Here is a 13478-nt window from a genome sequence, read left to right as displayed (position 1 = left end):
GTGGCAATTTATGCTGCAATGATAAAATATTTGTCTACTGTGCACCTTTCACTGCGCTTACTACTGCATTTAGAATGACAGCGGTGTAAATACAGTCATCAGTAATCACTGGGTTAAATGTCAATGGTAGGTGCTGTAAATGTGAGGTAATCTTCAGTTTCCTCTCGATCGGATAGGGATCGTGCCGATACACGTTCATGAAGCTTTTGAAATCGACTGAGCCATTAAATCCTTGCATCTATATAGTTTTATCAAGCAGCTCGGGTAAACAAACAAAGATAAAGGATGTCATTGCTACCATATCGAATGTTCAGAGTGCTGCTGACTAAGACAGCCCCACCCAAAACAAAAAAAAAATCTGTTTTCTAGCAAATGTAAAACTGGAGTGAAAGCAATTTAACAAAATATTCAGACATCGTTATTCGTATATCAAAGCATGGAAGCACTCAGTTTGCATTCCTGAAACATCTGCACACATCTGGGTTTACAAATGACTCCAGTTCAAATGTTTGCAGAAGTTTCTCCTGCTGGGTCTGGTTAATTACAATGAAACTAGCATGAGGAATGTTCGGCTAAAGCAGTTACAGAAAATGTTTTAGGTAAATTTAAGAATTTAAACTCGCATAGATACTTTGAAGACATTTCAAGAGTTTAGTTCCGCTACATTTTGATGATCGACTCGCAGGGCCAACCAGTTTCTCAAAATCAGGTTACACAATTTGATTTTGTAAAAAGGATCCTTTTTACACGATTACATTTTTACACAATTACAGAATCCTTTTATTCTTTTAAGAATAAAAGGATTCTTAATACAGATCTGGAGGAAAGTACTGACGCGAGTTATGCAAGTTGCAGAATCTAAAGATGTTGGGGGCAGAGGGTCATACTGGAAAGTTGAATGGAAGAAACACTAGAAAATGCGTTTTGAGGATTCAAAACCAAATTCATTTCAAAGGCATGTACTTCAGGAGCCACCTCAGAGGATCATAGATTCTTTTTGAAGTTTTCACAAATGGCTCATAGCATCAAGACAAAAGGGATCATCTGCAGTTAGCAAAATGCTATGGCATGAAGAACATGTGTAGGTTATCTGCATTAAAGTGTTAAGAGTAATGCATGAGAAGATGAGTGCATAAAAAGTTACCTTTTATTATCATAATTAATGAACCAACTTCCTCTTTAGACACCGATTCATAAAGACAAAAAAAAAAAGCAAGACAAGCTAAACACTAACAAGACCTAACAGAAAAGACGGCATTCTGATTGTATTCCTTATTCTCTCATTTCCTTAATGCTTCTGATCCCAAAGATCATTAAGTCAAAGTCTGAATTTTGAAAAAAAAAAAAAAAAAAATGCACATCTGCTGCAGGGACCAATTCATTTCAGGAATGTAACCAAAATGTTTTATTTCATTGAAACATGTTCTGTTCTGGTAAAAAGCTCATTGTTCCTCCTTAAAGGGCCCAATGCACAGAAAAGCATTTTAGTAAACTATGGAATGATTACAAACATGTTTGCGTCCATGTAGAGCTGTAAAAGCACTCATGGTTACATTTCATAATTCAACATTTCACCTGCATGTAGACTTGCGTTAAAACTGTTTTCTGGATGCCATCACTAGCATAACCATTTACAAATCAGATGTTACAGACAGCATAGACCAAAGTTTTGATGTTCAACAGTACATTAAGGAGAGAGGAAAAAAAGAAAAAAAAAAAAGAAGAAAGAAAAGCTTGATTTCTACAGTAGTCCTTGTCCCTGGAGATGTGAATGTTTTGCTTGCAGCTCAGTATTTAATTGTCCACTGCTTGACAGTGGCATCGTGGGAGGTGGTGACTAGAGTGTGAGCGTCGATCCAGGCCAGGCTGCTGACATGGTGCAAACGGTGAGCATCTGCAGACATCAGTGCAAGAAAAACTCATTACAAAAAAGGCCAGCGTAACAAAGAAACATGCCGTCACAGTTTAGTAAATCTTTTTTTAAATTCAGTCTGATCAGTAATGGCAATAGCAGCATCTTGATCCTGTGGGTTCCACAGAAAATCCTAAAGTTTGTGGTGTTACAGCTCCATAATAAAGATTTAAAATAATTAAAGATTTTTTTTAAGTCAGCGTCCCATTATTGGCACTTCAACCAGTGCCAATAATATGGCAAAAAAAAAAATTAGTGCAATAAATGAGAAAATTGAGTCATTTTATTTACCCTTTGGTCGATTCAGTTTATTCTTGACTTGTCTTTGTATTACTTTTAGGTTAATTTTATAAATGCACACTGGTCTGTTTTGTTCGTTTTAAAAGGTGCTTAATGAATAAAGTGGCCTGCTGCAAGCCAGACTACAAATGTTTGCTTTATAAAAGTTATTTTTAAAGCTGTGAAAGTTTCTATAGAAGCCTAATAAATGTTCCTTCAGTGACTACATGCAGCTTTATAGATGCATGGAGAAACGTGTGGACCTGCAGAATTTACTCTCCAGGTTATTTTGCTTGCCAAGCATTCCTTGTGCTATTCACAGGCTGGAGCCGCAAATCATCAAGGTAACATGACGCCATGCTATCATTTGTCATGCAAACTCCATTTTTGATGCCAATTAATTCACCTTTACACCTTTGACAAAGTTGTTGCAAGCAATACGATCAATTGTCTGACCATAAAGATCAGCTTTGTACTTGCAGAACATCTGAATACAAATTTGCGATTTAAACCAGCAGATTAAGACGAGGCCAATAAAGTGGCACAACTTAATCACTAAAACACACCTTGTAAAAAGTGCAGCAAGAAATCTGAGCAGAGTAATCATTTGAATTTTTATTTGCTTTGCAGGAAAATGCGCAACAATGGTTCCATTTAGGGAGCTGCTCGTTTAATCCTTTAATGCAAAGCTAAACAGCAAATGTTCATAGGTGTGCAAATAACTAGAAAAGCCTCCAAACTAAAATAAGTGTGCAGCTTAATGTTGGCAAATATATACTATATATATTAAAATGGTAATAAAAAATATTGCATGCATGCATGAGACTAGCATGCTTAGGTTTGCAGGTTTCTCACTAACCGGGAAGTTTGATCCTTGTGTCTGCATCACCAACGGTCCAGATGTAAACCATCATGTCCATCCCACCAGTTGCAAAGTGCTCATTGTCAGGTGACCAGGCCAGACTCACTGGTTTGGCATGATGGCCATAAAACTCATTTTTTACCTGGATGGAGAAAAAAATTAAAAAAGCAGCATTAAAATTAACATCCCATACTGAAAGACCAACTCAGCTTTGCGGGATAAGACCAGTTTTACCGAGTAGCCGTCTGCCACAGAGTAGGCCGTAGCGACCTTCTTATCGTCGATGACAGCCAAGTAGGCGCCGTCACTGGAGTAGGCCATGTCGGTTATGGACCCTTTATTCTCAAGAGTTTTACCCTCGTCCTTCAGCGTGTTGCCTTGAATCGAGTAGAGGTGGACTTTTCCATCCTGAAGACAGGAAACATTTTACAAAGTAATGACAAGATCTGATAAAAATGGTACGGTGATTAAAACCACACAAGTCTAAAAGCATTCTCAGAAGCAGCAAAGAGTCTTTTCTAAGATGATTTCCACTCACGTTTCCACCAACAGCAGCAGTGGTGCCACCAGGATGGATGACCCCAACCTCTGCTTCATAGCCAAGATTGTCCAATGTGAAGACTTTCTTCTTGTCCTTCAGCAAGACCAGCTAAGAAGAAAAAAAAAAATTTAATCACACTAGTCTTAAAGGTAACAATGAGTTTGAAGGTAACCACAGCCAAAAGCAGAGGACATTACCTGACCGATGCACACAGCCAGAGTGAACCCTCCTGATACGGAGACACTCTTAGGCTGGGAGTCCATCTTCACCACATCAGAGGCACTGCAAAGCCAGCAGACGGGATTGTTAGAGGGAAACCGCTACACCCAACATTGTAACATTGGCGTACAAACACGATTCAAACAAGAAATGCGTTTCCCTTAAATGCATGCTACTGTCTGTATATGAAGATGCTAAAAACTCCAGGGGACCTTCTAAAAAACTAAATTTTAGAATAACTTAAGGAAAAACAGTCCATACCTGTACTCTTTCTTGCTGAGGTTTGTGTAGCGGAGCGTATCATCCATGCTGCACGTCACCAGGTCATTGGCTTCATCCACCTGCATCTTGCTCACCTGGTTACTGTGGCCTTTCCCTGAGAAACTGTCATTCTCACCAGTTTCTGCATCCCAGTAATGTGAAACGGGAGTTAAAGAAATCACATACTGATTTTTGACCCTTTTTAAATAAAAGTCGATATGCATCCTGCAGTACACTTTCGCCAAATCTCTTGATCTATAGTCCACATTACCAACAAGGAAGCATTTCAAGTAATAAGATGTAGTTGATTAAGCCATCGTCATTGAAAGTATATTAATCAGAGAGTGAAAATGCTTTTGGAAAAGAGCTCAGATTTTACTTCCTGCATTGTGAAGGAAAGAAACAACTTTAAATTTAGCAAAATTCTTTGACAATAATTAACTTGCTTTGACCAAAACCGGCTACAACGTCTGCCACATTTAAATAATCACCAGCTGATCAGGCCAATAATGCAGATTTCTATTAAATCCACCATAGTGAGCTACTAAAGTCTTCTAAAAGCAATCCAACAACTCAAACAGGAATGTATGGGTAGATTAGTTAAACCAGATTAGTTTTAAAATTAAATTCACAGCACGCTCATGTCAGCATATAATTAGCAAGACGTCCACCAAGTGGAAGAGCTGAAAGATGAAATGGAAAGGCAAGGTGGAAATTACTGCAGTAGTGAAAAGCGGACTTTCTAGTGAGGAAAATGAACCGGCCTGAGCCAACATGAGTTACATCTTCATGATGAATGTCAGTCTGAACACATCCAGTTGTACACAATTGGTTCCTCTTAAAAAAAAAAAAAAATAACGTTCAAATTCATATGGCTTTGGAACTTGAAATAAAAACTAAGCATTAACAGCAGCTCTTAAATGTACAGTTTAGTGCTTTAAGAAACCTCTTCAAACAACTTGTTACCAATGACTCAAACTTGTTCAGTCCAGTGAATTAGAACTTTTAAAGAAAAGTATGATTTCATGTTAACGTTTCACCATGAAGATTCATTCAGAGGTTCATGTGGAAAGCTGGATGTCCAGGTGAATCAGCCAAAAACTACACCATGTGAATGCTGCCAGCACATTTCTTAAAAACTACAATTGCAAACACTTGGAATACCTCGTATTAAACCAACTGCATTTCAAGATCTTACGCCGAGATTAAAGTAAAATCTTTTATGACGCTGCAGAAACTCCCAATTTTGTTTACCGGAGTCACCTTCGCATTAACGGACCATGTAAGGATATTGATGTGTCCATCATGACTCCCAGAGTAGATGTATGATCGACCGTCGCCTTTATGAACCGTCAGACACTGGATGGACTTTGTGTGACCCTGCAAATAGAGATCCATTTTAGAGCATACACCAAATTAACTTGGCACAAATTACCCTGGAAGGCCACTCCAGAGTTTATGGAAAAGCCATGCACACATTTCAGACTGGATCAGGCAGCAAAGTCCTTAAATTTGTTAAATTAGTTTTAACCACTCTTTGCAACAATTACACAACTTAGATCTAGAGATCTATTAAAATCAACAACCATTGGCAATATGGAGAAAACTCTTAGCCTATTTGCTACCACTTACTGAATTGGCACTAGGAAAAAAATATACATGTTGAGAACCTCACTATCTAGACAACAATCATAAACTCTGCAGTCTGACCTTGATGGTGCGGATGGGCCGGTCAGGGTTGTTCTTGTCCAGGTAGTTGATGTATCCCGACAGAGAGATGCTGAGGAGGTGGTCCTTCTGCCACAAGCAGCCCAGCTGCTGGTCGCTCACGTCGGAGCCCATGTTGAAGGTGGTGACGGCCGTTCCTGCGCCAACATCCCAGAGCTTCACGGTCTTATCCCCCGAGGCAGAGATCAGCTGAGAGCTGTCAGGGCTCCAGCTGAGCTGCACGACACGAAGCAGAGGTTGAGAAAAGACTATTTTTATTAAAAACAATGTTCCTGTGATCCGTCACTAGGAAAGCACATTCGTTGGTGCAGAGGGAATAATTGACTTTGAAGAGAAAGAGGAGCAGTTTAAGGAAACATGTTCCATAATTTGACTAGGAAATGAGCTGTTCCTGTTTCAAACACTGTGTGTTCAGCCTGGCAGGCCTGGAACATAAGCTCTGACACATAATCAAATTAATGCAAGTCAGGTGACGGGTTTAAAGTACAAACATCGTGTTTCTCATTTTGTGTTGCTACAGTAGTTTGGTTCAAAATCCCAATTACTTACAGCATAGATTCCTCCTTTGTGAGCTTTCTCTCCACCCAGTGAGCTGACGCGTTCACCAGTTGTTCCATCGTAGACAAATATCTGCAGGTCAACAAGAAGTCAAAACATCCTTTTATTTTTTTAAATCAAGTCTGAATTTTGTACAAGTTATTCTATGAAGAACTCAGTTACAATTTAAGCTAGTTTAGAACAAAGAAAGTTCAGATTAATATTTATATCAAGATAATTTATTAACAGCTAAACCATTTATTACTGCAAGCAAGTAGCAAAGCCTGAATGGGGGCCACGTGGCTGGGAGCCAACGTAGTTTTGTCTCCTTCTGGGCAGTAAAAATGTGATGAGTTATGTGAATCAGAACAAAAACAAAAACTGGGGTCATTTTAAAAGAAAAATAATCAGAACCACAATTGATAAACTCTGGAATTTAACTTTTCTTGATGCCAGCCATCACAGACTACTTAACTAAATCAGTGTGGCAGCAAATCCCTCAGGTTTAAAACTACACATTAAAAAAAGAAAACGCAGAACTGCTTAGATTAAGAGTGGTTGAATTCTCCAGATGCTTTTTAATTCTCCTTAGTCATTTCAGAAAACATCTTTGGCTCGACTCGCTCACTGGCCTGACCACTTCTTTAAAACTGCTCTGTCACACGTCTAAACTTCCTTCCTCAGTTTTATATGAAGAAACGAGTATTTTTCACTTTAATTTTAAACTTTCAATGTTCTAACTATTCCCACAAGTTTATCATTTGCACAAAGGTATAAGTACTGGTTTAAGTTTAATAAAGCAGTCATGTTTCAAGTCAATTAAAATGTATTCTCTGCAAGATTATACAGTTTGGCAAAATATCTAAAGTTTAGTCATTTGATTAGACCGACTGCAGTACACTTCATGAAGCTTTTCCACAAGGGGAAAAAACCCTTACCCTAACAGTCTTGTACTTTGATTAAATGATAATCTCAGATTCAGTATTATGATTTGCCTTTGTGTAATTGCACGCCCACGGTCTGCATTTTGCCACCGACCTGACCATCAGCTCCAGCTGTGACTAATCGACTTCCATCTGGAGAGAAACGAATGCAGTTGACGAACTGGCTGTGGTCCTGCAGTCGCAGGGGAGACCGGAGTGGGAAGAAGAGAAAAGAAAAAAAGACTCGTTACTTAAATAGCAAGTTGAACAAGGTTTAATACACAAAAATATTTTGAAAATATTAAAAAAAGAAATTCTAAAAATTGTGCTGTTTAAAGTGGGCTACATTACTTTGACCTTATGTACATAGTTAATACTTGGGCATTGAACTTTCTAAGGAATAAATCACAGAAAGTGGACAAAAGTAATTTTTTTTCCTTCGAGTCCCCTTTACAAAAGCCCACTAACATTTTAAGAGTTCTGACTAGAGATGCACTAGTAAAACTGATGGTTGAAATTAGACATTCATTTTGATCTTCCTTGATTAGTAACTAGATTGTTAGTCATTTGAAATTCCCCATCCATTTCTGATCGGTGAACACACCATATATACACACATAAACACTACAGAGTTGTGCTGACAAAATATATTCTGTCATCCTCACTGAAAGAGAAGCAAACATTGTTTTCCCCTCAACATCAGTGAGTCATTTCAAATTAAGTCAGGGGAAGCAGAGAGATACGATTTTTAAAAAAGGAACCCATTTCCTTAAACACCTAGACGAGTCTGCTTTTTAGTTCTAGCTACACTTTCTTCCCAGAAGGCCAAATAGATTTACACACCACAAAAACACAAAATATTCTTGGTCTAGTTTCTAGCGCAAATATCTTATTAAATTTGAAATAAGATAACTTACAAGTAACTTTCCAGCAAGATATAGAGGCTTGTTTTAAGTACGTAAATCCTTAATAGTGATGAAAAACTATTAGATCTATTAGCAGATAGATTAACTTATAACATGAGAAAAATGTCTTGTTATATCGACACTTGCTGTCAATCTGTGTCATTTATGGCTACAGACATTACAGCAATTAGTTGGAGTGTTTTTGCAAAGAGTCAGGAACAGCTATGCAATCTCATATGCGGTTGCCGGCAACCATCAATCAAAACAATATGCATTTGTAAAATTGCACAAAGCCGTCTTCCTCATGGCAAGCAGGAAGTCGGTTCTCCCTTATTTAACTTCACGTTTGCTGGTGAAAACTGGGGTTTCATATGACAGAATAGAAAACTGAGGTTGGTATGAAAGTAATTGTGAGGAAGACCATCCCAATCCAAAGTAGCTTCCTGTGGTTGGCATTTAGACCGATAAGAAAACCATGGGAGGAGCACGACTGGAAGACCAATTACCTGCATAATCTGAATTCAATACAGTTTAAACAAATGATGCAAATATAATTTGGGGAAAAATGCAATTTAGATTGCAAATTTAAGACAGGGAATGTTTATTGTAGGAAAAGACAGAATGCTGAAACAAATGAGGCTGGAATTTATTAATTTGGCCAAACACGCCCCAAGCATTTGAGTGGGATGGAGGTTATATAATGTGGAAGCAGCAACACTGTTAAAAGCCAGCAGGGTGTGACAGCTTTGACATGAGTAAGCAGCACTAAATGACCAGCAGCTTAAAGTTAACCGATAAGAATGCAGGTTGAGGACGTTTCAGAAATTTGCCCATTTCTGGAGTTTAATGTAAAAAATAAATAAAATAAAAAAAAAATTACCCAAATGCTGTGTTTAGCACAAATATTCCTTTAAAAAATTTAAATTCAAGTACTGAAGATAAAAAAAATAAATAAATAAAAAACCATACCCTTAGTGTGAATTTAAACTTGAAAGGAGGTCCCTCAAAGAAAGAGCCGCAGGTGTCGTCGCTGGCAGTGGCAAGGCGATATGGGCGTTTCTGTCTTATGTCTACACTGTTGATTAATTTTGCATGGCCAGAAACCTCTCCGACTGATGAGCCCGAGTCCCACAAGAACACTGCACCAAACCTACAACAGGAGACAGAAGCAATCAGCTTTGCTGGCTTGTGGGACAGAGAGGTGGTTTGGCTAGATGGTTTCCATATTTTACGCAACTGCATAACGGACATTTGGAGACATCTTTAACTACGTTTGATCACATTATAAACGCACAGATACAAAACTTTTGACTCTTACTTCTCTCGTCCGTCGCCTACAACCGCAATCCTCTTGCTGTCCTCTGTCCAGGCGATGTCCTTGACTTTCCCTGAAATGGGGGTGTACTCGTACTTCAGCATGTGTTCCTTCTGGGTGGTGTCCCAGATACGGATCTTCCCTGATACATCTGAGAGGCCGGAAAAAGTTTTTTGTTAAAAACAGCTAATTCACAGTACAAAATAGATTTGTAGACAGAAGTGTCGAAAAGGGATCTATACCTCCAGATGCAATGTAGAAGCCACTGGGGGCATACTTGGCGACAGTAACTTGATGAGCATGTTCAGTGTAAATGTCCGCAATTGCTGGATTCTTGAATAAAAACAAACATAATACCACATAGTTTGACAGTTGGACAGACGATGCTCCTTGATAAAAAGGTCGATCTAACACACTGACAGAATGACAAGAACTTGCAATAAATGTGGTTTGATGAACGAAACTGATATTTTTATTTTATTGTAGCCTATTTAATACACACTAGGGTCAGTCTTGAGCAAAACCAAGTCAAAACAAAAGTTACTTATTTTGGTTAAACCAGTGTGCAAGAGCACCATGGGAAAGGAGAGTGATCAAACAGAGCAGGATTTTAGAGTACAAGCAACTGCAGCATCGCGTTGTAGACGGAAAACAAACAAAGCATTATAGATACTTCTGATTTACTTCACAACGTACTGTAAACGGAAGTTTGTCACGAGTGAATTGTTAAAACAAACCCACATAATGCACAAACGGTGAACAAACCAGCATCATTTATTAGTAAGGTTTAACGAGAAAAGCAATTACCTCGATGTTTCGTATGACAACACACTTGCCGTTGGTGTAGAGGAAGTTGTTTCCTTTGGGATCGCCACCAATTACTTTTGCAACTCCCCTCTCCATCTGGGGGAGGCTGGCAAAAACATGCTCTGAAGAGAAAATAATAAGTGTTACAAGCTCACAAGAGATTGGTTGAGAACTTCCCCTTTGGGATATTCATTTTATATTTTGGGAACTGGATTTGGAAATGCTGACAGCATTTTGGAAATCTTGGACTTCAAGAAAAAGATATTTTGATCCTATATTCTCTTCTCTACATAAAAAGAAAACTTGAAAACTCACATCTTAAGCTTACTGTAGTATCCGACTTCTCTAATAACTTAAAGATGAAGAATTATGGAATAAATGCATAAAAGTATAAAGCTACTACAACGAGAATAAGTTTTAGACGTATAGGATTACAAAAATCTGAGTGGTCTTAGTAAGATTCAATTGCATGTTTCAAGTTAGCACAGGGTTAAACCACAACACGAGAAAGAATATATTTTTGCATGCCTAAACACGTTTATCATACTATCAGAACAAGAAATGGCACTGTCATTAAAACTGCATTAATTTCTGGTTGCTGTAACTCTAAATTAAAAGCTCGCAATGTCATAAATCAATAACCGGGCAGTGAAAGACCCATTGAGAATTATTGGATGTCAGCAACTGAGGACAAGCTGGTGCACCGATTATATTTTCGCAAGACTCAATAACAATTTTAAATAAGTTTATTTTGGTTCGCACCAGTAAAATGTGACATTTGTGTGAGAAACGGTGTGTGTTGAAGCAGCCACGTCTCGTCTGACAGCTCCTGTCTGAACATGTCACAACAACACGACGTGAGCTGAACTATTTCCTATTTGTCACGTTAAAAGCTCAGCTAGCCGACGCCAACTTTCACTAAAACAAACCATTAGAGGCTGAAAACAGAGCCAGGATATTTTTCCAGGAAGCCACGACAGTCAGACGTGGCTTTCACTTTAATAAGTGAAAGCCGTTTCATTTTCACCTGGAAAAACTTAAATGTCAAAAAGAAAACACAAGAATGGGCGAGGCTAGCTAGCTAGCTGGGAACTACCTGGACGTCTAGCCGACACTGCACTCCAAATTTTGCTTCAAAGCAGTATTTTTCGCTCTGTTTAACTCAGCTTTTGTCATAAAGCGGCGCAGACTTACTCAGTTCAAACGGCATTGTTCCTGTTGGCCTTAAGCTTATCGTTAGTCTTTCCAATGAATGAATCTGTGGAGACAGAGACGCTCCTCCGGCTGTGTGCAATGCCCTGCCTAATCACACAAACACGGAAGCGGCCCCAGCTCTCGCTCTGCCTGGCTTTGCCCATATATGGTAAACTTAGATCATGCGCTGCAGCTGTCAGCCAGTAGCGGTGCGCTGCAGCGATTTGGATAAATTTCACCTAAATATGGTATTTTAGGCTCCAGGGCAATTTATGACCAACGTTGATAAAGCAAAGATGAAAGGTTATTCTCAATAGCAGCTTCCTGCGTCTTAATTTCTGTTTACAGAACATGTTTGCTGTAGGACACATTTATTTAATATGTATTATAGCAAACAAAGAAACCAACTCCTTTGAGAATCCAAGAGAGCAGAAAAACTCTAACTACAAATTAATGATAAAAACCCGATTAAATTCATATACAACACAACATTGTATGCGACAGAATTTTCCCGTCAAAAATGATTACCCAGAGCTACGGAATATTGACATTGGATTACTGCGGGGGAAAAAAACTAATTAATTATCTAAATTTGCCAATAACAAAGAGCTTAACAATTGTCCTAGAGTTATATGCCTCAACTACATTTTCAGGAGAGGGTTTTTAAAATCTATTATGTCATTCTGTCAGTAGAAAGCATCACCAGCCTGGAATAGGACTGGTAATCCTCCTGACCTATATGGGTTAGGATAATTTCAGAGTGAGGATCAACGGAAGCAAATATATTGTTACAGTGATGATATAAAATTTGAAGACAGTTTTGCTGTGACATATTCATCTTAAAAGATAGTTAATAATAATCTTCTTTGTTAGGTCATCGAGCTCAATATGAAAAATAATCTGTCTCTTTTTTTCACCTGCTTTCAGCTATATGCAATTTGACAGAAGCCACGCGAGGGACACAGCAAACATGTGCAAGAAGTATTTAATCAAATGAGACCAAAACTTAAGTGTTTTGGTCTCCATGTGAGGTGGAAAACCTTGCACATCTCCTGAACACTCCATTCAAGATGGAGGCAACATCATGGTGTGAGGATGATTTTCTTCCAGGACAAAAATGGAAGCTGATCAGACCAACTCTTCTGAGCTCTTTGAGTCTTCTGACTTAAGACTGAGGCCATTGATCGTTCTGCAGGACAGAAGCCCTAAATGTACAATCAGATCAACAATTGAATGATGTAGATATGAGGTGCCCAAGTCCTGTTGTGTTTGTCTACCATCCTGCAACTTGTAGATTCTTCTCTTCTCCAAAACACCTGAATCAATATGACTGAATTCCCTCACCAGAGCCATACAGACCCATTAGTTTAAGGTGGGTTTGACAAGATGAATCAAAAACACTTGACAGATCCAGACAGACTTGGACACTTCTGATGTAGATCAATGCATGTTCATGTGTGAGAACATCCTAGGATATATATTGGTTACGTATAATCTCAGGGCTTAGGTTTTATGTTCTCAGGTTGGCTCCCTAATATCTTCTCTATCAGAATGTCTTGGTCCTGGCTGGCAAATTTCCCAGTGGAGAAGGAAATATTTGTATCCAGCTTCCATAAAAGTAACTAGTTTAAAGTTCTGCTCATTGTATTGTATCTGCACAATATTTTATTTCTATAGCAAACAAAAACACTGTACCGTATGCATAAACACTGGACAAATCTGCACATATATTCACACATATAAATGAATTATGCACACACATGGATTGACATGTTACGTGTAAGCATAAGACTATCAAAATGCACACACATCTTCCATGCCATGCAAATAGGACAACACACACAGGAAGCTACAGAAAAATATAATATTAGGACGATCTTAAAATTACAGATGTTTATCTCTCAGACACACACAAGGGTTACAACTGTGTATATATATATATATATATATATATATATATATATATATATATATATATATATATATATATATATA

General features: G+C 38.3%; 1 protein-coding gene across 1 annotated transcript; it reads right to left on the bottom strand.

Moving 5' to 3' along the window:
- Nucleotides 1–1129: 1129 nt before the first annotated feature.
- On the bottom strand, nucleotides 1130–11625 carry wdr1 (WD repeat domain 1). Its single transcript, XM_015035271.1, has 15 exons — nucleotides 11484–11625; nucleotides 10290–10411; nucleotides 9725–9815; nucleotides 9486–9633; nucleotides 9137–9317; nucleotides 7378–7455; nucleotides 6352–6432; nucleotides 5785–6018; nucleotides 5367–5454; nucleotides 4075–4231; nucleotides 3792–3876; nucleotides 3592–3702; nucleotides 3288–3461; nucleotides 3051–3195; nucleotides 1130–1894 (listed from the first exon to the last, which is right to left on the bottom strand). The coding sequence occupies exons 1-15, from the start codon at nucleotides 11497–11499 to the stop codon at nucleotides 1788–1790; spliced, it is 1818 nt and encodes a 605-aa protein (XP_014890757.1). The 5' UTR covers nucleotides 11500–11625; the 3' UTR covers nucleotides 1130–1787.
- Between the last annotated feature and the right edge of the window lie 1853 nt (nucleotides 11626–13478).

This window comes from Poecilia latipinna, unplaced genomic scaffold, assembly GCF_001443285.1.
Source record: "Poecilia latipinna isolate Pla-1442-1.1 unplaced genomic scaffold, P_latipinna-1.0 Scaffold329, whole genome shotgun sequence".
Lineage (NCBI taxonomy): Eukaryota > Metazoa > Chordata > Actinopteri > Cyprinodontiformes > Poeciliidae > Poecilia > Poecilia latipinna.
Note: the sequence above shows the minus strand (reverse complement) of the source record. Positions and strands in the feature narration are given on the sequence as shown.

Excerpts from the sequence above, each read along its gene's own strand:
- wdr1 (XM_015035271.1), bottom strand. Across the intron at positions 3,462-3,591 it reads CTGCTGCTGTTGGTGGAAAC|GATGGAAAAGTCCACCTCTA; the intron begins GTGAGTGGAAAT and ends TCCTGTCTTCAG. Across the intron at positions 1,895-3,050 it reads CACAAGGATCAAACTTCCCG|ATGCTCACCGTTTGCACCAT; the intron begins GTTAGTGAGAAA and ends TGATGTCTGCAG.